Source organism: Notolepis coatsorum, assembly GCF_963971535.1.
Source record: "Notolepis coatsorum genome assembly, chromosome: 3".
Lineage (NCBI taxonomy): Eukaryota > Metazoa > Chordata > Actinopteri > Aulopiformes > Paralepididae > Notolepis > Notolepis coatsorum.
The window spans coordinates 149,602,357-149,627,021 of record NC_140167.1 but is presented as its reverse complement, the minus strand read 5'-3'; the positions used below and the strand labels follow the sequence as shown (position 1 = coordinate 149,627,021).

At 43.2% G+C, this 24,665-nt stretch overlaps 1 protein-coding gene across 1 annotated transcript in view; it reads left to right on the top strand.

Moving 5' to 3' along the window:
* erbb4b (erb-b2 receptor tyrosine kinase 4b) overlaps positions 1 to 24,187 on the top strand; it is a gene marked incomplete at both ends in the record, with an annotated part of 1,077,000 nt that extends 1,052,813 nt beyond the window's left edge. Inside the window, 5 exons of the mRNA XM_084311407.1 lie at positions 5,930 to 6,027; positions 6,430 to 6,600; positions 19,321 to 19,558; positions 21,155 to 21,283; positions 23,532 to 24,187. Coding sequence (XP_084167533.1) covers positions 5,930 to 6,027; positions 6,430 to 6,600; positions 19,321 to 19,558; positions 21,155 to 21,283; positions 23,532 to 24,187 — 1,292 coding nt within the window. The remainder of the gene's footprint in view (positions 1 to 5,929; positions 6,028 to 6,429; positions 6,601 to 19,320; positions 19,559 to 21,154; positions 21,284 to 23,531) is intronic.
* Between the last annotated feature and the right edge of the window lie 478 nt (positions 24,188 to 24,665).

The following is a 24,665-nucleotide window of genomic DNA, read 5'->3' as shown; positions in this document are numbered from 1 at the left end:
ATGCAGACACTACACAAATTAAAGGAGAAATTTGGACTAGAAAACAGGGACCACTTCAGATATCTACAGGTTAGAGACTACTACAACAAAGAAATAAGGGGGGCCAAAGACGAAGAACAGAATGGAATAATAAAGATGATAGTATGGGCATACGAAGGGGGGCAAGGAAGAGTAATATCAGCATACATAAGGGAGAAATGGGAGAGAGAGCTAGAGATAGAAATAACAGGGAAGGAATGGGGGAACATATGCGAGGTGCAACATTCAACAACAGGATCGAGGATATGGAAAGAGTTTGGATGGAAAAACTTAATCAGATTCTTTATAACCCCAGAACTGAAGGGAAAATATGCACCAACACAAAGAGCTTGCTGGAGGATGTGTGGGAAGGAGGGGGCAAATCACACGCACATATTCTGGGGATGTCAGAAGCTGAAGGGGTATTGGGAGGAGATAGGGGAGGCAATGATCAGAATATTAGGATACGGATTACCACAAACAGGACTGGTGCTTTACTTAGGAGACCTGACACACGAGGGAATACAAGGGGGGGACAAATATTTAATAAAGATAATGTTGATAGCAGCCAGAAAAGCAATAACGAGACTGTGGTACAAGGAAGACCCACCGACAATAGCACAATGGGTAGGAATAGTGGAGGAGATACAGGATATGGAGAGGATAACACACATGCTGAGGTTACAGGAAGAGAAATTTGGGGAAAGATGGGGAAAGTGGGAGGACTATAAGGGGAACGAAAACGACATCACAGAGGAAGAAACAAATGCAACACAAGAGGGAGAAGGGTAAAGGAGGAAAGAGGTTCAAGGAGGGTCTCTGAACCCATGTCACACATTTTTGCTTTAGTTAGTATTTTCTATCTCTATCATTGGGGTAGGACAATTGTTTTACGTTTTTTCAATTTATTATTTATGTCTGTGGAACTTTTGCTTAAGTCGGTATTTTTTATTTCTGTTTTTGGGTATTAAAATCTTTTCTTTATTGTTTATGTCTGTTTAACGGTGTTGTACATTATGTCTATGTATTATGTACCTGGAAGACCGACTGAGATGATAATAATATTCAAAGATGATGTTGTTTGTATGCTTGTAATCCAAAAATGCAAATAAAAATTGAGTTAAAAAAAAAAAAAAAAATAGAAGATATTGATGTACTTGTGGCGGTCACCACAATTGTCTTTCAGTCTCTATTGATTTCAACATGTTATTGCAATAATCCTGCCAAGGTATGGACATTGAATTTGTGATGATCTATTGATCTCAAAATGTTCCTAGTGGCTGCTTTAATCATTGGCGCACACAGATGAACAAAGGAAAAGTTGAAGAGGGTTAATTGTCCCTGCTGAGCTGAGCTGAACTGCCTGTCACTGCGCTGAAGCTGCCTCTGGCAATACATGGATCCATGCACATCCCGACTTTTGCGCCAGAGTGCTTTTTAGCATCTGGGGGCAGCTTTTGTGTTGTTAATATCTTGCAATTGAAAGCAGGATAATGCCATTCGAGGATGATTTAGGGAGATGCAGAGAAAGGTATCGCTACTACGTGCTCTGCGCATGCGTTTAAAAAAAGATTCCCTCACAGAACGTCCATGAGTGAGTGACCACAATTTGCCACATATAGACTCAGCATCAAGGAGGCAAAAAGGAACGTAATCCTGGTCGAAACAAAGGGGCAGACTACAATATGTTTGCATTTATTAGCCATGCTAGAGATCTAAACAATCAACCCATGCCAAAGCTAGATATGTAAAGGACTCACTTGATTGGGCTAAATGACATCCAGCCGTTTTACAACTTTTAGTCAGGGGAGTGCAATGATTTCTCCATAAAGACCCCTACCAGCTCAACACGGGTAGGGGGCACCTCAACCATGTGATTCAGCAGGTATTGCTGATTGGCTCGAACATATTGTGTTTACAAACAAGAAACCCATCTATAGCTACGCTGTGGACAAAATTGGGATGTAAACAAATTGAGACTGTTCGTTAGGGAAAACTCTGAATATCTTTTAGAAAAGAAAGGTAAGTGCTACTAATCTTGCTGTATCATTCTAACCTAGGGTGACCATATTTTGATTTCCAAAAAAGAGGACATGCTGGCCCCAGCCTCGAGATACTTAATGATACTTTGCACAATCGAAGCGGGCATGGCCACCTTCATTTCACTATGTCTTGTGTACTGTACTGTATGTGATGAATAAACCTCTTGAATCTTGAATCTCTACTCAAAGTTTACTCAAAGATGCCTTTATTGTTTTAACATATATGCTTGGAAACATGCACCCAGAAAAGCGGCCATTTTTCTTTTACTTGAACTTTAGGACTGCATACTTTTTTGCAAAGCTTATCTTTATACATTATGCTTATAGCACATGCATAAGCCTGGTCTCTTTTTAAAGATAACATTCTGAAGTTTCGTACACAATAAAGAAAAATCACTTTTAGTGCTAATAACATAGGGCTGAACATGAGTTGAACTTGTGTACTCACGTTTTTGTGTAGTAGTTGCAATATTCAAAAATAATATATATTTTTTGTATAAGCTGGAAAACACCGCAAATCCATAGCCTGAAGGGACATGGGCCTGAAGGGACATTAACGTGTGTTGTCGGGCCTTACAAATACATTTGATTTTGATTTGATTATCAATACGGTAGGATATCTGGAACACACAAACACACTATTTTTTAAATCACATGCCATGAAACTCTGGGACCTGGCTGAATTTAAGACTGCACAAATCATGTTTAAAGCACAAAACAATTCACTCCCGGGTAACATCCAACAATTCTGTTATAGAGAGGGGGGTTACAATTTAGAGGAGAGTCTAACTTCAAGAAACAGGCTGTTCATTCAACAATGTATGTATATTTCAGTTTGTGGAGTGAATATGAGTTGCATAAGATAATAGAGTGTGAAGGTATACTGAATACTGTCTATCTGTATGTCATGTAGGTCATATGTTATGATGAATTGAAAATGGGGGACCCTGATGTAAACAAGACGAAAGTCTTTCTCTGGTCTGCATCCCCTTAACAATTGTGTGTATTGAGCCGTACTGTATTGTACCCATTCTGCAATCTGTTAATAAAGTTTTCAATCAATCAAGGGGGTAGGAATACATACGTTTACACTTCATCCTATACTCCTGCTTGTTTGTTTTTTAATCTGTTTATTACTTGTTTTTTATTATTATTTATTTTCAATTTATGTTCGAAATAAATAAACGCATTCATTCAAGATATTGTGTGAGCAAAAGTATAGTTCATTTACTCATACAGTATGTACATCCTCTGGCCTCGAGCAGATCTCACAGCTGTGCCAATACTCCAATTCATCATCATCATTAGGTGGCTTCTTCGTTCCGAAGGTTGCCTATCACTCTCCAACCCATTCTGTCCCCACTTCTTCTCTCCAACTCCGTGACTCCGCCTCTCACTCCGCTCCAATCACAGACGTCGTCTACCCAGCCTCTTCTTGGTCTTCCACTTCCTCTCTTTCCATCCACCTTCCCCATCACCACCTTCTTGAACATCTCCCCGCTGGATCCTCTCAGAACATGCCCGCACAACTCCATCTTTCTCTTTTTCAACCTCTCCAGCAGCTGTCCTCCTTGCATATCCGCTCTTCTCAGTACCTCCTCATTCTTGATCTTATCCTTCCATGTTATCTTCAGCATCTTCCTCAGCGTCCACATTTCAAAAGAGTCTATCATCCTCTTTGCCTCTTCATTCAGCTCCGTATGAAAAGACTGACATAACATACGTTTCCAAAATCCTGGTCTTCGTTTTCCAACTTATGTTTCTTCTCAATAATTCTTTATGGTTTCAGAATGCGCCCTTTGCAATTCCGGTTCTTCTCTTAATGTCCATGTTAGCTCTTCCACCTTCACTGATCCAGCTTCCAAGGTACATTTACTCCTTCACTTGTTCAAGTTTTTCTCCATCCACCTGTATTTTACAAACAGTTCCTGGTGTTTTTTCAATGATCATTACTTTAGTTTCCTTTGTGTTTAGCGACATTCCATAGTTTTTGCATTCGACATTCAGCTTATTCATCATGTCCTGTAGATCTTCTTGACAGTTACAGAATATAGCAGTGTCATCCGCGTATCTTATATTGGTGATGTTCTCTTCGCCAAGTTTTACTCCTTTCCCTCCTCTCAGACCTTTTTTCATCAGTGATTCACTGTACATATTAAAGAGTACAGGGGACAAGATGCATCCTTTTCTTACACCCTTCTCCACCGGGAAGTCTCTTGATTTCTCCTTTCCTATTCTAACATTAGCCTTCTGCCTCCAGTATAAGTTGGCAATTATTCTTCGGTCAGAAACTGGTATTTTGAATTCTTCCATTGTTCTCAACAATGTTGTATGTTCAACTCTGTCAGCCATTGGCTGCCAATTCAGCCATTGGCAATTCAGCCATTGGGTGGGTGGCGCTGCTGAGCGGCCCTCACAGCGCGGCCGTCAGAGCGCGGCCCTGAGAGCGCCGCTGGCTTCTCCGGGAGTCCGGGGTGATAGTCGCACGCCTGACATATCGGCATGTAACTCGAGAACCGAGGCACGGACTTTGGCGATTCAGATGGCATTCGAACGGCAACAGATAGCGCTTTAATTCGGTAATTTATATGTTCAGCGAAAAATGCAGTCCCGAGCCTTCAGATGCTCGCAAAGGGCCGTGAAACTGAAACTGAAGCTGAAAAACAATGAAACCCCGGACATTTCCATGAATTTATAAACCCCCCCCCCCGGACGCCCCGGACAGGGCGTGAAAAGAGGACATGTCCGGGCAAAAGAGGACGTTTGGTCACCCTATTCTAACCACGCCATTAAAATGAACACAATGGGGAAAAAACAGAGACATTTTCACACTCCAAAAAGTGAGACCTTGCTAGTCCAATGCTAAAGTTATTATGCGAGAGCGTCTACAGTAGCCAGCTGATTAGTGAATCACTTCCCTGGCTATCCATCACAGGCCTGACCCCCACCGTGGCACTCGTTGGCTGGACACCAATGTCCTGCTGTCGGGCACAGGGGTCACAGGTGGTGCCGTGCCCCCTAGCCATGGCTGCCAGGGGCACAGAGACTGTGCCAGCGCCACCCTGGCCCTGTCCCGTTGTCTCCTACTGACAGCCTATGGTCCCCTCTGTCACATTGCCCCCATGGTATCTTCCATGCCCGGGCACTGCCACTCACATGAATAGGCAATGTGCCAACCTGGAAAAAGAAGCGCGTGGCCAGGAGAGGATAGATCATTGTGACCTGTTTGCTATCTATCTGTCATTGTACGATACACAAACAAACACCAGTGAATATGCATGCTGCCGTGCACACACACACACACACACACACACACACACACACACACACACACACATACACACAATTATCTTTCTCCCTCTCAGATTTCCTCTTTCTTGCTGTCTCTCAGTGTACCTGCTGCATGCCAAGACATAGTCCACTATAGGGCAAGGACATTATGTGATTGCTTTGGCCTGGTGGCAGGTGTATGCAGAGAACTTGGCAGTGAATCACGCTACTACTGCATTATGGCCATTCTGACAGTGAAACAGTATTGTATTGGAGGAAAACCTGTAATTAAATTGTACATCGTCTAACCATGTTTGTCAAAGGTTGTTTTGATACGTAATTATATTTTTTTTTAAACAAGGTATATTTTATCCTGCAGTTAGCAAGTTGGCCTTCAAAATAAAAGCACATATATTGAGACATTTGATCAAAGAAATGTGTAAATTTCCACACTTTCATTTTAAGGGTCAACACATTCAACACAAAGTCTAATTTCACCTGATTTGTGCTAGCTTGGCAACCAAATTATCCACCCATGCTCGCCATATAATTTTGTATTATGCACATTTGATTTTGATGAGTAAATTCCCCTCGTACAGGCTGGATGATCGATGCAGACAGCAGACCCAAGTTCAAGGAGCTGGCGGCAGAGTTCTGCAGGATGGCTCGCGACCCCCAGCGATACCTGGTCATCCAGGTAGGTTCATCCTCATAGCACCGGGTCTGATCCTGTATTTAACAAGGCTCTACTTGGTATTACACTTTGTTTAAATGTTTTTGTTTTGGTCTGTGTGGGTTGGAATTTATTGACTCGGGTCAATAAGCTATCCTATTGTCTGCAATATTTATAATAATATTATTACAGGTTAATTAAAGAAACAGAATCATCTGATGCTCTTTGTAGCTCCAAAAAAGTTATTCACGCTGAAATTTGTGCAAAAAACGCCTGTTTGCGCGCTTTGTGCGGTTACATATTAAGTGTCCCTACCAAAGCTCAAATCAAACCTACGCCCCTGGTGTGTGTGTGTGTGTGTGTATGTGTGTGTTTGCACATGTGTGTATAACCTCTCAATACCACCCCACCCCATGCCTCTTTCAGGGGGACGACCGCATGAAGTTGCCCAGCCCCAGCGACAGTAAGTTCTTCCAGAGCCTGCTGGACGAGGAGGAGCTGGAGGACCTGATGGATGCAGAAGAGTATCTGGTGCCCCACGCCTTCAATGTGCCTCCGCTGGCCTACACACCGCGCACGCGCATGGACTCAAACAGGGTATGCAGAGTGTTATGGGACATAAAGTATTGTCGTGGATATCGGTGGCAATAATTCGCCGCTCAACTAGTTGGTTGTTACAAATGTATTAGGTCAAATAGGAGATTTGGCTTGAGAAGACCCAATGAGCCCCTGGCCGGGGGGGGGGGGGGGGGGGGGGGTCCGTAATGAGCTCCCAGATTCACAGTATACGTTGATATTTATTTATACATGACAAGAAGGGGTGGGGCCAGTTGACCAGGTTATACCGGAAGGGGGGGACGGGGGTTAGGGAAGGTGGGGGTTTTAGGTGAGAGACAAAGGCTGGTGACTGATTGATCAGGGAAGACAGATTGATCAGAGGACAAAGGGATTGATTAAGTGAGATGGGAAGGCAAGATGTGGGTATTGGGGATTAATCAGGGGAAAATGGGACTACAGTAGGTGTCAGGGGGGGGGGGGGGGGTGACAAATGGAAGGGGGGGAAAGACATATCATTTCTACCACAGGGGATATCTGTGCAGTTAAAATGTAGAATCTGTAATGCTGTCAAAGAGTTCCCTCTAGGCAAAATAGTGCCTCTTGGTACTGCACTTTGTTAAAAAAATATTGTTTTGGTTTGATGTGTGTGTTGGAGTTGAGTGGGGATCTCTCTACCAAGAGAGGTCTGAAGAAACACTGTAATACGTTACTATAATGTATAGATATAGCAATCCATCCCCTATCCCCACTCAATGTAGGCCAAAAAATTAATAATAAAGTGCTAAGACATCACTTGCAGACGGTCTTGCAGATTTGTACCTTTAAGCAATAATACAAGGTTTTGCTATACCTAGCTCTATTGACAGGCTTTGTATGTATATACAAATTGTATGTATATACAAAGCTCTATAATGAACCGCCGAGGGTTTAGTCAATAACTCGTCCTAACTAATTCAAGTTTGTATTGTGTTTTCGATTAACAGAAAGCTTAGTCTTGACAAAGGCCGGTGGGGTGAAAACACAAGCCGCTGCTGAAATACAGTATAAAATTACCCTTTTCTCTCCAAAGTCTCCTTTCAAATCCTCCAGTCGACGAACACTCGGTGCTGCCACCACTGGTCGCCAATAAGTTCAGCACCTTGACCTGACAGGTTAACAGTGATAGTAATGTGTTTTATTGGCGACCAGCGTTCGCCGAGCTTTCCCTGAAGACCACAGAAGACCGCTAAAACCAATTCCAGATCTGCAAAGGCTCAACAATGTCTGTACTTCTTGAGGAAACTTGGAAAAGTGGACAGAACTCTGCAGATACTGTTCTATAAGACCTGCATCCAGAGTGTGCTGACTTTCTGTATTCAGTGCTGGGGAGCATTAAGTGTACACAGAATAAGAATAAATTAGATAGGGTGGTCAAATTAGGAGGTAAGATAACTGGTGAAGATGGCGCCGCCCACGGCTGCCTTGGCGCTACAGTGTGTTGCGTTTTGTTTGTTCAGTGTTGTATCTGTGTCCTGTCTAACGTCCTACACCAAAGAAGAACTTCTGCACATCGGGTGTTTAAACCCATCAAACACTTTCCCAACACTACTCATCCGTTCCACGGATTTATTGGATGTACTGGTCAGGGGGACCGCGTTCTTCGCCAGTGCTGTGCGCTGGATCAGACGGCAACGGGGAAGGAGAGGTGGCTGTCTGGTTCGCCTCTGGCGGCGGGGCTCGCGGCCACCACTTCCCGGTTTATTCCTCGGAAACGTGAACTCTATACCAAATAAAATGGACAAACTCCAGTGGCTGGTTGCGGAAAACAAGGACTTCCACTCCACAGCTGTCTTTGCGTTTGTGGAGACCCATCTGAAGCCATCAGTCCCAGACGGGGCTGTACAGCTTGAGGGCTTTTCCGCGTTTCGTGCCGACAGGGACTTTGAGGCGGTGGGTAAGTCGCGTGGAGGTGGACTTATGTTTTTTGTAAGCAATCGCTGGTGTTCCGATGTGACAGTGATTCACCAACACTGTTCCTCTGCTATCGAATCCCTCTTCATCCGCTGTCGTCCATTCTATTCCCCCCGTGAGTTCAACTCTTACATCTCTTACATCCTCGTTTACATTCCTCCTGACGCTGACATCACCGCAGCGGTAGACACACTGGCCGAACAGCTGACGAACGTTGAACGTAACCACCCGGACAGTTTTGTTGTTGTATTGAGGGATTTTAACCAGGCTCATCTGAGCCGGTCTCTCCCCAAATACAGGCAGCAAGTCACTTGCCCAACTCGGGGAGCAAACATTCTTGATCATTGCTATTGTACTATTCGGCAGGCCTACCATTCTGTCCCCCGTGCTGCACTGGGCAACAGTGATCATCATCTTATCCACCTGATCCCTCGCTACAGGCAGAGATTAAAACAATCAAAACCTGTAGTGCGGAGCTTCAGAGTGTGGTCCAGTGAGGCATGCGAGTGTCTCCGTGCCTGGCTGGAGAGGGCAGGCTGTGACCAGGACTTTGTTGAGTGGGCGGGGCCTGAGGCTGGAAACAACCTGGATGACTACACAGACACTGTGACATCATTCATCAGCCTCGGTGAGGAGGTGTGTGTCCCTCTCCGCACTAGGAAGATCTTTAACAACAACAAGCCCTGGTTTTCAGCCCAACTCAGGCGGCTGAGGTTGGAGAAGGAGGTGGCCAGGCTCAGTGGAGATGTGGATCGGTTCAGGCAGGCCAAGTACAAGTTTGCCAAAGAGGTGAGGGAGGCGAAACATCGCTTCTCAGAGAAACTGCGGCAGCAGCTCTCTGAGGGGAATTCCTCCTCTGTATGGAAAGGCCTCAAGACCATTACCAACTATAAGCCAAAGTCACCACAGGCGCCTGATAGCCTCCCCCTTGCGAACAAGCTTAATGAATTATACTGTAGGTTTGAGAAAGAGGTTCCCCCCCTACCCTCTTCCTTCACCCACTCAGCCACAACCTCCATCCCCCCCACCCCCACCCCGATTCCTTGGCATGACCATCTCCGGGATTTGAAATGGGAGCTGAACATCATGGGCCTGCTCAAAAAGGCCCAGGGGAGGATGTTTTTCCTCCGGCAGTTGAACAAATACAAACTGCCGAGGACCATGATGGCCCAATTCTACACGGCCATCATTGAGTCCATCCTCACCCACTCCATCATCTCCTGGTTCCCCGCTGCAGCGGCAAAAGATCTCGCCAAGCTGCAGCGGGTGATTCGCTCCGCGGAGAGGGTGATCGGCTGTCCCCTGCCCTCCCTCAGGTCCCTTCACGACTCCAGGGCGCTGAAGAGGGCGAGGAAGATCATGGCCGACCCCTCCCACCCCCGGTCACAGCCTCTTCACCCTGCTCCCCTCTGGGAGAAGGCTGAGGATCCCAAAGGCTGTGAAAGCTCGTCACAGACTGAGCTTCTTCCCCTCAGCCGCCAGGCTGATCAATGCCTCAGGTCCCCCCCCCCCCCCCAACCCCCCCCCCTCTGCCCCCAAGTGACACTGGCACAATGACACTGACTGCACTGCACTAGTCTTACTGGAACTCTGCACTTTACACTTTAATATATATATATATATATATATATAATATATATATATATATATTATATATATATATATATATATATATATATATAATATATATATATATATATATATATGTATTTAAATTATTAATCCTCCACTGCACTGTTTTTTGTCCTGTGTCCTGTGTTGGTGTTTGTCGTTACCAGTGATGGGAATAACGGCGCTATAAGTAACTTTGTTACTAACGGCGTTCGTTTTTCAGTAACGAGTAATCTAACGGATTACTCTTCCAATCTTAATAACGTTGTTACGTTACTGCAAAAAAATGCGGCGCGTTACTATGAATGAACCTGTTTCTTTCATCAGACATATCTCTGCGCCGAGAGCAATAATATGTTCTTCCTTGTTTAGTGGACAGTGCGCGAGCCAAGCATACATGCTGACGATTGGCTGAGGTTGAATACAATGTCATAGGTAAGCCAATCGGAGGTGGAGGTGGGCGGGTGTCTAAAGCATCCAGAGTCTGACACACAAGCGCTACAAGACAAGCGATCACTGATCAGTCAGCATGAGACCGCGGTCCGTGTAGTGTACGTTTTGAGCTCAAAAACGAATGCAACGAACAACACAAGCGACTCAGTCAACATGAGACCGCGGGTCCATGAGCGTTTTGTGTTCACTCTTTTCAGCGCAGGGCACTGAGTGGCTCTACTGCAGTGCTGACAGCCTTATCAACAGTGCTGCACTTCCTGGTTTAATAGCACAGGCTTCAGGTGCTCAGAGATATATATATCTCTGTATGTCATGCATGTCTTAAATGTAATGATTAGATTAGTTTAGATGATTCGATTAGATTCTTATATCTGTATGTTGTGTATGTCATTGATTGATTGATTGAAAAGTTTATTAACAGATTGCAGAATGGGTACAGTACAGTACAGCTCAATACATACAATTGTTAAGGGGATGCAGACCAGAGAAAGACTTTCGTCATAAATGTCATGAATTGAAAATGGGGGACCCTGATGTAAACAAGACGAAAGTCTTTCTCTGCTCTGCATCCCCTTAACAATTGTGTGTATTGAGCTGTACTGTATTGTACCCATTCTGAAATCTGTTAATTAAAATGTTCAATCAATCAGTATATATTTGTTATTTATTTTTGGTATAGTGCTTAACAAGCATCATTTAATGTTGCCCAGTTGTGGCCTGTTGAGGGGCAATACATATCAAAAGTTCCAAAACATCTATTCTGTTTGTATTTGTATGATCCACTATATAAACATAGTAATTATAATATCTACATAGCCTACATGGCATTTGATTGGAGGCTAGTCTCACTTTGTCCCACAACAACATTAAAATAGTTTAGATTTGTGTATGTTGTTTATGTAAAAAAAAAATCTTGAAAGTAACGCAATAGTTACTTTCTGAAGTAACTAGTTACTTTTATAATTTGTAATTTAGTTACTTTTTGGAAGAAGTAACTAGTAACTGTAACTAGTTACTTTTTTAAAGTAACTTGCCCAACACTGGTCGTTACTGTGAAAAAAGAAATGAAACATGCATACACTGTAATGCTGCAACAATTACCAATGTGTTTTTACACAAATGGCTTAATAAAGGAATCTGAATCTGAATCTGAATCTGAATGTGTAGTATTACAAACATGTCATACCAGTACACCAGGAAATTGGCAGAAAAGATCATAGCCCATCAACTGCACCCAGTATGGTCTGAGTATGCACTCTTACCCTCAGGGAGGAGGTACTGCATGCCTAGGACTAGAACCAAACGATGCATTACGTCCTTTGTTCCACGCAGCATTCAGCTTTTCAAGTTTTGATTATTTTGTCTTTTTTTAGCACTTGCACCATGGTGCCGTTGAGGGTCATGCAGTGGCATGCTTTTTATGATGTTCTTATTTATTATGCTCATGTCTTGTTTGTCAGTGCTCTATTGTTCATATTTTGTGCCCATTAGGCTTTTTTATTGCTCTCTTTGTGCAAAGCAAATTCCCTTGAAGGGCAATAAAGGTTTCATTCATTCATTCAAGAACATCTTGGCTGGAGAATTTGAAAGGAGATTTGAAAGAAGACGTGTTTTTTTCCTAGAAAAAAATCTGAAAAAGGGGCATTGTCTCTAGACGTTCCCCAAGCGAGCCACCGTCTTTGTACGTGCGCATACACCGCGGCGAGCGCCTGGAGAGATAGAAAGACACAGCGAGCAGCTCAAACATGGTGGCTCAAAAGTCTGGCAGGTTAACAAACAACTATTCACTAGAATATAGAAAACATGATTTTACCTAAATATTTTCATAATATACTTGGTTGCTTTGAAGTTTGTGGCACCCTATACCATTGACCTGAAGGCATTAGCTCATGTCGTCCTGACAGAAGGTGTGTTGCATCGTTAATAATCATGTTTCCCTGGGGTTGATGCTGTGGGGAAGATTTCATGCAGGAGGGGTAATGCTCCCTGTGTGATATCATCAAGTACTCCTGCATCAGTGATACATCCTGACAACATCTGTTCCGTCATGAGTCATCGTGAGACAGAAAATCAATTTGGTTCCCCGCTGGGCGTCGTCGGCAGCCCTACCTCGGATCTGTTTATGACTGTCATACTCTACATGAATTTAGATTGGGATTTAGATAAATCTCTATATTTCAGACAACCCGTGGAGTTTATTTATTATTGACATATCCATTTTGCACATGCAGTGGCTTGAAATTCAGTGAGAATAACTAGGTCCTAGAGTTTAAGCTCATTCTGCAGTCTTCTTGCCCTGCTCAGTTTGAGTCATAAACACAGCGTTGTGAGACCGTAACACATAAGTGCAAACTTTTTGGGCCACACAGAAAGATGAATAAGAGGGGAGGCTACCTAGAAAGGCTTTATATAGATAAAACCATACCAGTGACTAAGCTGACGCATTGACAGAGCAGGCTAATTAACTTTACAGTATGTGTGATATGCAGTGATACTGTATGTGAGGGGCTTTGATTGATTGATTGATTGAAAACTTTATTTAACAGATTGTAGAATGGGTACAATACAGTACGGCTCAATACACACAATTGTTAAGGGGATGCAGACCTGAGAAAGACGTTTGTCTTGTTTCCATCAGGGTCCCCCATTTTCAATTCATATAGACATTTATGACATACACAACATACATGACATTTATGGCATAGGGACATATAGGTATTTAGTACTGATACATTTGTGACAAACGGTATTCAAATATACAGTACTGTTACCCCTAGATCCTGACAGAGTATATACATATGATGGGGAGGGGACTGTACATTAGGAGGGGGTGGGTGGGTGGGTGGGTGGGAGAGAGATATACATACGGCGGGGAGGGAATATATACATGCGGTGGGGAGGAGACTGTCTATTAGGAGGTGGTGGGGGTTTTGGGCATTTACGGTGGCCAGTTTCGAATTGCAGCCTCCCGTAGGTGCTCTTTAAGAGCGGTTTTGAATGTGGGTAGGGATTCACATTCATTTACAGCTTTGAGTAGGGCGTTCCACATTGATGTGGCATAATTGCGAAACGTATTTAGTCCCTTGTTTGAGCCGAATCTGGGTTTAACATGATTTGTTGAGCTTCCTCTGGTGTAGTGGTTGTGGTATTCACTGACCTTTGGGAAGTATTTTGACATGTACATGGGTACCTTAGTCGTATAGTGTATCTTGTAGACCAGGCCCATTGCAAGTTGCTGTACTCTGTCGTCTACTCTAAGCCATCCTAGGTTGTCAAAGTGGGCAGGGGTGAGGTGGGTTCTGGGGGTAAGGTCAAGTAGTAGTCTGACCAGTTTGTTTTGTGATGTTTGTAATTTTGTTTTAAGCGCCTTTGAGGTGCTTTGGTACCATGAGAGGTGCACACATAGTCGTAGTACCCTTGAATGAGTGCTCCTGCCAGAGTCTTCAGGGTATTCTTGTTTACCAGAGAGGAGATCCGGTACAAGTATCTAGTTCGTTGGTTGACTTTTTTATTACATTGGATGCCATTTTGTCACAGGAAAGATTTGCCTCTAGGATGGAACCCAGGTAGGTAATTTCCTCTTTCCTTGTGACAATATTATCACCCACTGCAACTGAGAAGCCGTCGGTCTTGCCGAGTTTGTTATTTGAACCGAAGAGAATGGACTCTGTTTTGCCCATGTGGTATGATAGTTTGTTATCATCATATGCATATTTTGCCTAGTTCCGAGCTGAGGGTTTTTTCAACCTGCAACTTGTTCTTGTCAGAGACCAGCAGGGCTGAGTCGTCCACAAACAGGAACAAGTTGCAGTCACAGGCTGACGACATGTCTTTTACATAAATTAGGAAGAGTAGCGGTCCTAGTATGCTTCCTTGTGGAACACCACAGCTTACAGTTCGTAATGAACCTCAAAGCATAATACACAGTACCTAACTATCAAGAGCAGGCAAAAATGTAGCTTCAACCTTTGTCTGACATCAAGAGAAAAACAACTTAAATTTTAACAAAACTTCAGCAGATTCTCCATATGAGGTCATCAATTAAGTTCAAGTTTCAAGTTTCTTTATTAGTTGTCATACAAAAATACAGAATACTTTTATATGAAATGCTGCTTTCTGTTTTGCTCCTGAGAGTGTGCTAGATAAAAATAGATAAGTATGAAATAAGCTAATTCCAAGCATGTGTAAGTGGATACTGCCTGTATTATACCTCTGTATTAGTGTTACAGTAGCCTATGAGCAGGGGTTCCCAAAGTTTTCAGGCAGCGACCGCCGAAATAACGGTGTCAGAGAGCCGCGGCCCGCAACCCCCATTATTATAGGAGGTGCATTTTTTTTTTTTTTATATATCTTTTTTTATAAATGGAAATGTATGGTTGAAACATGCAAACGTTCAAACGCACACAGTATATAGCCCCAGTCAGGCCACTTTTTAAGCGGGGGGTCTGGGGGTCCCCCACCAGGATTTGTTTTGTTACAAAGGCTTCATTTCCTGCATTCTGGTGCAGGATTTTTTTTATTTGTACCCTTTACATGCCAGTGTTTGTGATGGCATCACAAATTATTGTTAAAAAACAGGCTAGCATATGTATGATTAGCAACAACACTGATTTTGATGGATTTTCAGTTTTTTTGTAATGTCAAATTGAAAAAAATACAATCTTTTATTCAACTTCAGCCCTGATCATAACACCACATATTCATTTTATAATTCTAACCCTTTAAATGCCAGTGTGTGTGATGGCATATAATACAATATATCAAATGCAAAGTAGATTTTTCTGTGGGGGATTATTACAGGCTAGCATGTGTCAATGATGTGTCCAATTCTTTTGGAAATGTTAAAAGAATTTAAAAAAAATATCTGACATCCCCCCCCCCGCGGCGGCCCCCACTTTGGGAACCACTGGCCTAGGGCAGCGGCACTCAATATGTGGCTCTTTGGTGACTACAGTATGTTGCAGCTCTTTAAGGGTGCTATAGATAACATTCAGCCACTAGATGTCGGACTAGAGCACCAGCATGTCATTTACAGTAGGTGCATTCCATGTGGGGAAATGGGATGGACCTGCCACCTTTTAAATGATAAATTGATTAATAAAAAATGTTGGGCTCTAGTGCAGTGTATATTATAACCGATAGGGTATACAGACCCTGCACATTTGTGTCTACTGTATACGCAGCATCGCAGTGGTCCGAAATTGCCCAATTCGGACCACTTTTCTTTTCTCGCAATAATTTGTACACGATTAATGTGATTTTCGTCAATGTGTTCAATTGCGTACGTCTCTCCTTGTTGATTTGAGGACACAGCAGGAGGCCAATCTGTCTCTCGCCCTATTTCCTCTTATTACTTCCAGCACATTGAACATTCTATATTCTTCTCGTAAAATGTCCTCAAAATCGTGCTGACCTTTCTCCTCTTGCCACCATCCACTTTGGGACAGGAAATGATAAGGCTTGCAGTAAGGTAGACCACACATCAGAGTTTCATTGGGGGTTGTCAGTTTTTGGCCAAGCTGCAAAGCCGCAAGGCTTCTATGTCAAGTTCAAGTCAAGTCAAGTCAAGAGTTTTATTTGTCACGGCATACAAGTATACAGTGAAATGCGGGGGGTCTTGTAGTTGAGTTGTGTCGTGGTGAGTTTGGCACAGTGACCCACTTCATTCGCATAAAACATGATATTTCCATTGGCTTGCTATTGTGATTATGGGTGAGGTCGAATATAATGCATCACATCTCCAGAAACCTCATCATTTTCTGTTTTGTTTAGTATATGGCCTGTCCCTGTTGCATTATGCATAATGATTTTAGAGCTGAAAAGTAAGCAGAAAATGTAGATGGAATTTCTTATTGATTATCACAGATATAATTTATTGTGATATTACCGTTATCGAGGGCCAAATATCAGTATGGTATCGTGAGGTGAGTTACTTGTCTCGTCCTAGCCCTACTCTGTTGTACAGGTGTAGCTGACATCTCTGTGCCTGGAGCCAATTCTCCCGAGACACCACTTGGAACCGGAATTAAATCCAATATTTTTTTTTATCAAACAGCCCTATAGCGCACATAATAATTTTCAGACTAAGATAAAGTGGCCCTTTTGTCGTTTCAAGTTTTAAGCTACTATGTTTGCCAGGTTAGTTTGGTCATAAGTAATTTTTTGGACCACATTGTAGTTTAGTGGCTGATTTCTTTTTAGATTGACTCATCTGTTGCTCTGCAATTGGGCTCCATTTCTCAGTGTGCAGCAGCAGGGTAACTGCCATAGTAAGTGTAACTGAACTGCAGGGGACCAATAACAAGCAAAGCACTCATTTAAATCATCTCAATGTTCTCTAAAGTGATAGGGCTATTGAATGAAGATTTAACTGCATTTTCTAAACTGCAGTGTTTAGCTGTTGCTGAGTACAGTATTTCCCCGCTTGCCCAAAAAGAAGTAACGCTACACTTCTAAAAAAAACTACTACTGCAGTTCAACATACGTTTTTCATCTCCTCCCTCACTATAATTGTTTGTCTTTATGACCAAAATGTTTTGGGATTATTATTATTTGTCATATGTTTCCATAACATCACAACACAAGAAATGTGACAGAAAACAATACATAAACACAAAACAAGATATTCATCAACAGTGAAAGGTAAAGTACAAATATGATACAAAATTCTATTCAATTCAATTCAATTAAAGAAAACTACATCGAAGTGCTTAGTTGTCTACTGTCACTTACTGTAAATGCCATCATCAAACTACAGGGGTAGGAAGTCTGCATCACCACACCAAGAGTCAAGCTTGATAGGTTCAAAATAATCACATGGTAACTATTCAGTTCACCCATGATGATGAAGGGTGATTGTTTAGGTTAAATAGCAGTAATAAGGTTGATATATCTCCCCTGTACTATTCTTTCTCTCTTCTTTCACTCTGTTCTCAGACCGATAGGGCTGCTCAGCATCTCCTCTGTTTTTGGAATGTGTTCCCACAGTCAGACACATCAACCATTTTGTATTCCAACTTCCTCCCGTGTGCTTGTGTCTGAAAAGGCAGCTAGGCGGGATGGCTAAAACCTCTGAATGCCAATGAGGGACATCAACCCTTCCCCCCGGCTCGGTTTGGTACATTTCAGAGGGATCTGAAACACAAAGAATTGGCACAAAATGTTTTTTTAAATGAAAAATGATTGATTTGCATAATGTTTCTAAATGTACCCGTCGCTGTTTTGTGGACTTTCTCATTAGGGTGAATTCTGGTTTAATTGGATTAATTGCTCTTCACCGAATGCATAAATCATGTACTGAACTCAATTATGCGACACAATACAATATTTACTCAGTAATTCACTCTACACTTAGCATAGTCTTCTCAAGCAGTTATTAGAAAAGAAACGAGGCATTTTGCCATGAGATCCTCCCATTCACTCTGCCGTGTCTCATCCTCTCCAAGACAACATGCACACACACACACACACACACACACACACACACACACACACACACACACACACACACACACACACACACACACACACGCACACACACACGCACGCACGCACACACACACACACACACACGCACACACGCGCACACACACGCACACACACACACACACACAACATGCAGTCGAGGCACGCAGGCAAAGACAGAAAGATTTCAAAAGCAAGGAACAGTGGCAGAAACCCAACAGTGAGTTAAGAATCCACAAGTGCATTTGAGTGCTATTATTTTAAGGATGAGAGGAGGGGGGGGGGGGGGGGGGGGGGGCGGCTGAGGGAGGAGTACGAGAGGAGCGAGAGAGTGTGAACCAGTGCATGTAGTCGCAGGGTGGAGAGGGGACACAGCAGGAGCTCCGGTCTCCTCCTGTGAGTGAAAGCAGACAGACACAGAAGGGAGGGAGGGGAGTGTGCGAGAAAGACATACAGTGACAATGCCATTTATTTATAAATAAGATGCACATATTTCAAGGTATTTTCTCTGCCACAGAGCCTGGCTACCTAACAGAGACTGAACCCTAATCCTACTAGTTGTTTGGCCCTTTTTTTTTTCTAAATAGGTCTGCTGTTTTTGAGCCATTGTAACGGCAGTTTTATGACCATGTCTGAGGCTGTATTAAAACCATCACTCTACTGTCACAGGCAATGCATCTGACAGCGTGCAGCCAACGGCTGATATACTTGTCCATGTTGTATACGAGTTGAAATAGCATCCTATCCCAAGGAGAAGCACTTGTCGCTGATCTTTATTCACAAAAGTGAGCAACGCTTTAAATCGCAGGCCCAAAGGACACGCTGGTCACAACTCATTGCATCAATGAATGTTTAATTTCAAACCATGTTTCATAATTATTTAATCTATGAGACATTGCTCTTCTAACACTGTGGGGAAACAAATTGTGTTGCTCATGTGGCGTTACAGGTTCAGAATGGCTCTCCAGTGATGTCACCGATGTAGCATTCTGCAGTATCATTTCGGTTCTGACAGTCATCAGTAAAAGTGCACAGCCAATCAAATCAATGTTAGGCCTTCTTTACATTTAGAATGGATACTAAGCAGCTCAGAGTGTATGAATCATAATAAAATACCCAAAAAACTACAAAATAATGTTATTAACACATGTCCCATGGTCTAAACAATAATATTGAATCATATCTAAACAAAGAATATAATATCAAAAAAAATTTAATTGTGCTTTCAAGGAAAACATCTTCTCCTTTCTCTACCCCCTCCCCCACCCTCCCCCAACACAGAACCAGTATGGCTACCAGGATGGCAGCTTCAGTATGGAGGACATGATGGCTACCCTCCCCAGGGTGGTGTCGGTGTCGGCTGTGGCCGCCGGCTGCCTCCCCGTCCAGGACCAGGCCTCCGGAGTGCAGAGCAGTGGTGGCCAGGAGGACCAGCGCTGTAATGGCACCCTGAGGAAGCAGGTCTCCCCGCGTCCAGGCGTCCAGGGTCTGGGCTTGGCTCTCACTCCGGGGCTCCAAGGTAGACTGAAACGGGGAAAGGATCAAAGCTAGTTATGGATCCTTCCTTTTCTCTCTACGGTGAACAGCGGTTGGTCGCTGCAATGTTAAAAGAACATTTTGGGAAATTAGCTTACCGTCTTCTCCAGAGAGAGACAAGAAGATATATACCAGTTTAGGTCATGTCTGCTTACATTCATTGTGCTAAGCTAGGCTAACATGCATCCTGCAGATAGCTTTCTACTGAACGCACAGAGAGGAAACTGGCATCTACAGTATCTTCTTGTCTCTCTCTGGAGAAGACGGTAAGCTATTTCCCAAAATGTTGGCGTGTTCTTTTAAGACACAAGCACAGTCTGGATTGAAGAATCAAGTATCAAATAAAGCAACATCTTGGTTTAGGCTATTTTATTATTATCAATGATTTGCCAAAATAAGTGGCTCTTTCAAAATACTTGTTTTGCCCATCACTAACTGGTTGAAGAGGGGATGTCGCATGAAAGAATCAACACTGTGACCCGTTAATGCGCCGATCTGGGATTGAGAATTCCCATTTCTTTCATAGAGTTTTTTTTTTGCATTTTGCATTTTGTCATCTATCACAGTAATCTGCTGTGACTGATTGTGTTGTCAAGTGTGCTGAGAGTTTACAAGAACACATAACACTGTTCAGAATCAATGTGAAGCCCACAAACAAACAACAACTGAATAAAAAAGACGATGTTCTGCACTTGAATGAGAATTGACTGCATTCAGAACAAGAATATAGATTATATTGATCAAAACCCAGAGATTATTTCCTTGTTAAACCCTGGTCCCTGAATACAATAGATGGCAATATAGAAACATATTATTCTCCTTCTTGAGTGCAGACCATTTTATCTGCACTCTGGGATGGAGTTTATTTCCCCTCGGAGATCAGTATGCGTTAAACAATAATTCCAGTTATTGCAAGCTAGACCCTATTTTTCTATTATCTGGCATCTATTGGTGGTTAATTGATTTAGACCAAAATCTGGTCCATTGAGCCACCATGGAACAAGATGGGTTTTTAGAACAAGATCAGTTTGTTGCAGCTCGCCCATGCTTCAATTCACTCTGTAGGGACAACTGCAAGAATGTCTTCATGAACAAAACAAAGAAACATTTGAATACAGAAATGCCCATACCATTGTGAGACATTTCTTAAGTTTGTTAACTTATTATACTGTGAATTTCTCCAGACCTCTCATTCTCTTGGCAAAGCCTGATGTGTGGCCAGCAGTAGCAACCCCTCCCCTACACCCACTGAAATCCAATCCATACATCAAACAAAAACCACAAACAAAGCACAGTCCCATGTTGTACTTGGCCTAAAGGTCACTGCTTCGCAACATTGCATAATCTACCTTTAATATTCAGCATACCCATGACTTGAAATACAATATTAGAAATGAGAGATTTGCAACCAAAACAAAAGCTAAAACACATTGGAAACACATGTGATAAACAAACCTTTTGCAATAGAAATGTATGGGGCTTTTCTGTTGCTATGATGCCGTGTGATAGAGAAGTAGGGTTTGTTTTTAAAATAACTGTATATTTATGCTTTTTATTTCCCTTCCTTACCCAGGTTCAGCTGGAGGGGAGGACAGCAGCACGCAGCGTTACAGCGCAGACCCCACAGGTATTTTGGGGGAGCGAGGAGCTAGAGGAGAGCAGGATCAGGATGGCTACATGACTTCCATGAGGGACAAGCACAGCTCAGGTGAGTCCAGGACACCACACAGTTAGCTGGCCATTTCACTGTGAAGAACAACACTGTCATAACTGACTGCATTGTTGGTTTTTAATGCGTCTGTCCTGTCCATGTTGTCCATAATGACACAGGACCATGATTAGAATAGAACAAGTCATATTCATTATAAACACTGGGTTGTAGTGTACCAAAGAGTCCTCTTACATGGGTCTACTGTATACATCCTCAGAAAATTTCACAACTGTGGCATGTATGTCTAATGTGTAAAGGTAGAATCTGTAATGCCATCAAACAGCAACCTCTCTAGGCAAAAGTGCTTCTCTTAGTATTGCACCTTGGCATTGGTTGGTTGGTGTTGAGTGAGGATAGGGGAGGGTTTGCTATTCTTGGCCACACCTCAGGTTCTGCCAAGAGAGGTCAGTAGAACTTCACAGTACAGTACTTTGTTACTATATAACTATAATATGTTGCTGTTTGACAGCATTACAGACTCTACTATTGATGTGTTTTTGTTTTATTTGAAGAAAGACAGAAAATACATATAAAACAATTATATTGGATTCAAATGCACTTAAAAATAAAGTGAGTAGGGATGTGCCAATACCATTTTTCCACTGCCGATACTGCTTCAGAGTCCTACATGTTCAGTATCTGCCAATACAGAGTACCGATCCGATCCACTGTTTTTTTTTTCTTTTGTTTTATATTTTTTGGGATGGGTAGTGGGATAGTAACTTTTTTTTCCATTAGAGAGATCTAACATGCTTGTATGTGTCAGAAATGCTGCAGATTAACCTCTTAAACCCTAGCCATATTTTCAGAAAATTCACCTAAAAGTACATACCCAAGTAAATGGAAGATTGCTCGACTTCTACAAGATCCATTTGCAGGTTCATGGTATCTAGGGACATCTATGGACCTCAGGGAATGTATTCCCAGTGTCGGAAATATTGTGTCTGTTACTATGCTTGAGTACATTTTAATGGACCATTAGACAAATTAACAAAGGACAGATGATTTACAGGTTTTTTTGTAGATACAGTAGCCTACTGAATTTTGCCATCCGGACACATGCAATTTGAAATATGAATATACAATATAGAATGTCAAGCCTATGAATGACCTTATTAGGGCCAAGACATACATTATGGATCGGGCCAAATATCCTCTTTCCAGTGGCAGAGTTAGATCTGGATTTAATACCACCAGACGCCCGTTACAGGGCAGCAAAGACTGTGAATGAAATCGACTGTAAGTACAGTTACTTTTGTATAATGTCCATAGCTCCGCAATTTTTTACTGGATTGCGATGCAGTTCACAGAGAGGTAAAGAAACAATATGTAGTATTTTATGGCAATAATGTTGAGGTTTGTTCGACCCGTGAGATATAAACACAAAAATCATGTCAGAAAAATTATGTGATAAATGGTTGGACTTCCGTTGTCAGCAGCTGGTGTGAGCTGGGTAGTGTAGTTTTTACATTTATTTAACCTTTATTTACCCAGGCAAGCAAGTAAGAACAAATTCTTATTTTATTTATTGTCAAAAGTATGCATAATGTTGTGTTAATTCCACGACAAGAGATATGTAATGTTAATTACCTGAAATTATTCAGTTTTTTTGGGGGGGAAACCCTGCATATATCGGTATGGGTTGATATCGGTATCGGAAATTAAGAGTTCGACAATATCGGTATATCGGATATCGGTAAAAAAGCCAATATCGAACATCCCTACTTAAAATCATTGGTAAACATACATAGTGCCTAAAATATACACTTTGACTGCTGTTTTGATAGGGTTAGGGTCTTTACTAAATTTGAAAAAGAAACTGAACATTACTTAATACAGACTGTATTGATCTATTTATGACGTGAAATAAATCTCGTACCGGTACCGGGCCGATCAGGCTTAAGAGGTTAAGTAACTTTGCTTTGATTTCCGTTACATGTTTCTTGGTATCGTATTTTAGGCATTGGGGGAAATCTATCTGGTGTCGGTATCGATACACCCATAATTCAAAGATTCAAGGATTCAAAAAAGGGAAAGCATTCAAAAAAGGGAAAGGATTCAAAAAGTAGTCCTATACAAATGAATTCAACTAAAATACATTTCATTAAAAATTATCTTTTGAGGTTGTTGTTTTTTAAGCGTTGTTTGCATAAAGCATCAGATGAAGAAGCAGAGACCAATGTCCACATCACTGTGGAAATAACAATATTAACCTCTCTGTGTCTCACTCTCTCTCTCTGTGTAGAATATCTCAATCCAGTAGAGGAGAACCCCTTTGTCACACGTCGTAGGAACGGCGACGCCCTAACGGTGATCGACGGCTCGGGGTACCACGCACCTCACATGGCAGGAGTGTCCGCCACAGCCAACGGTCAGCACACCAGGGCCGAGGAGGAGTACGTCAATGAGCCCCTGTACCTCAACACCTTCCACAACCCCGGCGACAAGAACGCACTGGCCAGCACCGTCTCCGCCTCAGGCACCTCTGTTGGCCAATCGGCGTCCCAGGCGGTTAACCCGTCCCCCGCGGGCCACGCCCTCTCCTCCTCCGGGTACGTGCTGCCCCCCGGCCACCCTGCCCACCCGTCGTACCCGTCGCACACCCTTCACCCCGGGCACACGCTTCACCTGGGCATCACCGGTGGCACCATCATGGTGGACAAGAAGGGCAAGAAGGCCACGTTTGACAATCCTGAGTACTGGCAGCACAGCCTGCCGCCCAAGGCCACGCTGCACAACCCCGAGTACCTGCAGGACTGCAGTACGCGCTTCTTCTACCGGCAGAACGGACGCATTCGGCCGGCCGTGGCCGAGAACCAGGAGTACCTGTCCGAGTTCGCTCTGAAGCCCGGCAACGTGTTGCCGCCCCCTCCGTACAGGCAGAGGAACACTGTGGTGTAGAGACCCAGGGATGGAGGGAGGGAGGGAGGGTCTGGGAGAAAGGTGGAGGAGTGCAGACCACTGATGGTCCTCTCAGCCCCCATGCAGTATTTATCAACCTTGGTTCCCCTTACACCAGCACTGGACAATTCCCTCTGTTCTCTCTCTCTCTCTCTCTCTCTCTCTCTCTCTCTCTCTCTCTCTCTCTCTCTCTCTCTCTCTCTCTCTCTCTCTCTCTCTCTCTCTCTCTAATTCTCTCATTCCTCTTATTCTCTCTCTCTCTCCCTCCCTCCCTCTCACACACTCTTCCGCTCGCTCTCTCTGCCTCCTCCGGTCTGGATTACAACAATTGACACCAGAAGCCTCACTCGTGGCTCAGGACCACCTCTGTGTTCGCCCTGCCCCCAAGACACGGCCCCTCAGTGACGGAGACGTGTGCTTGGACAACAGAGTGCCTCCCGTGCCCCTCGTCCTCTCCTATCAGTAGTCATTCACTGCT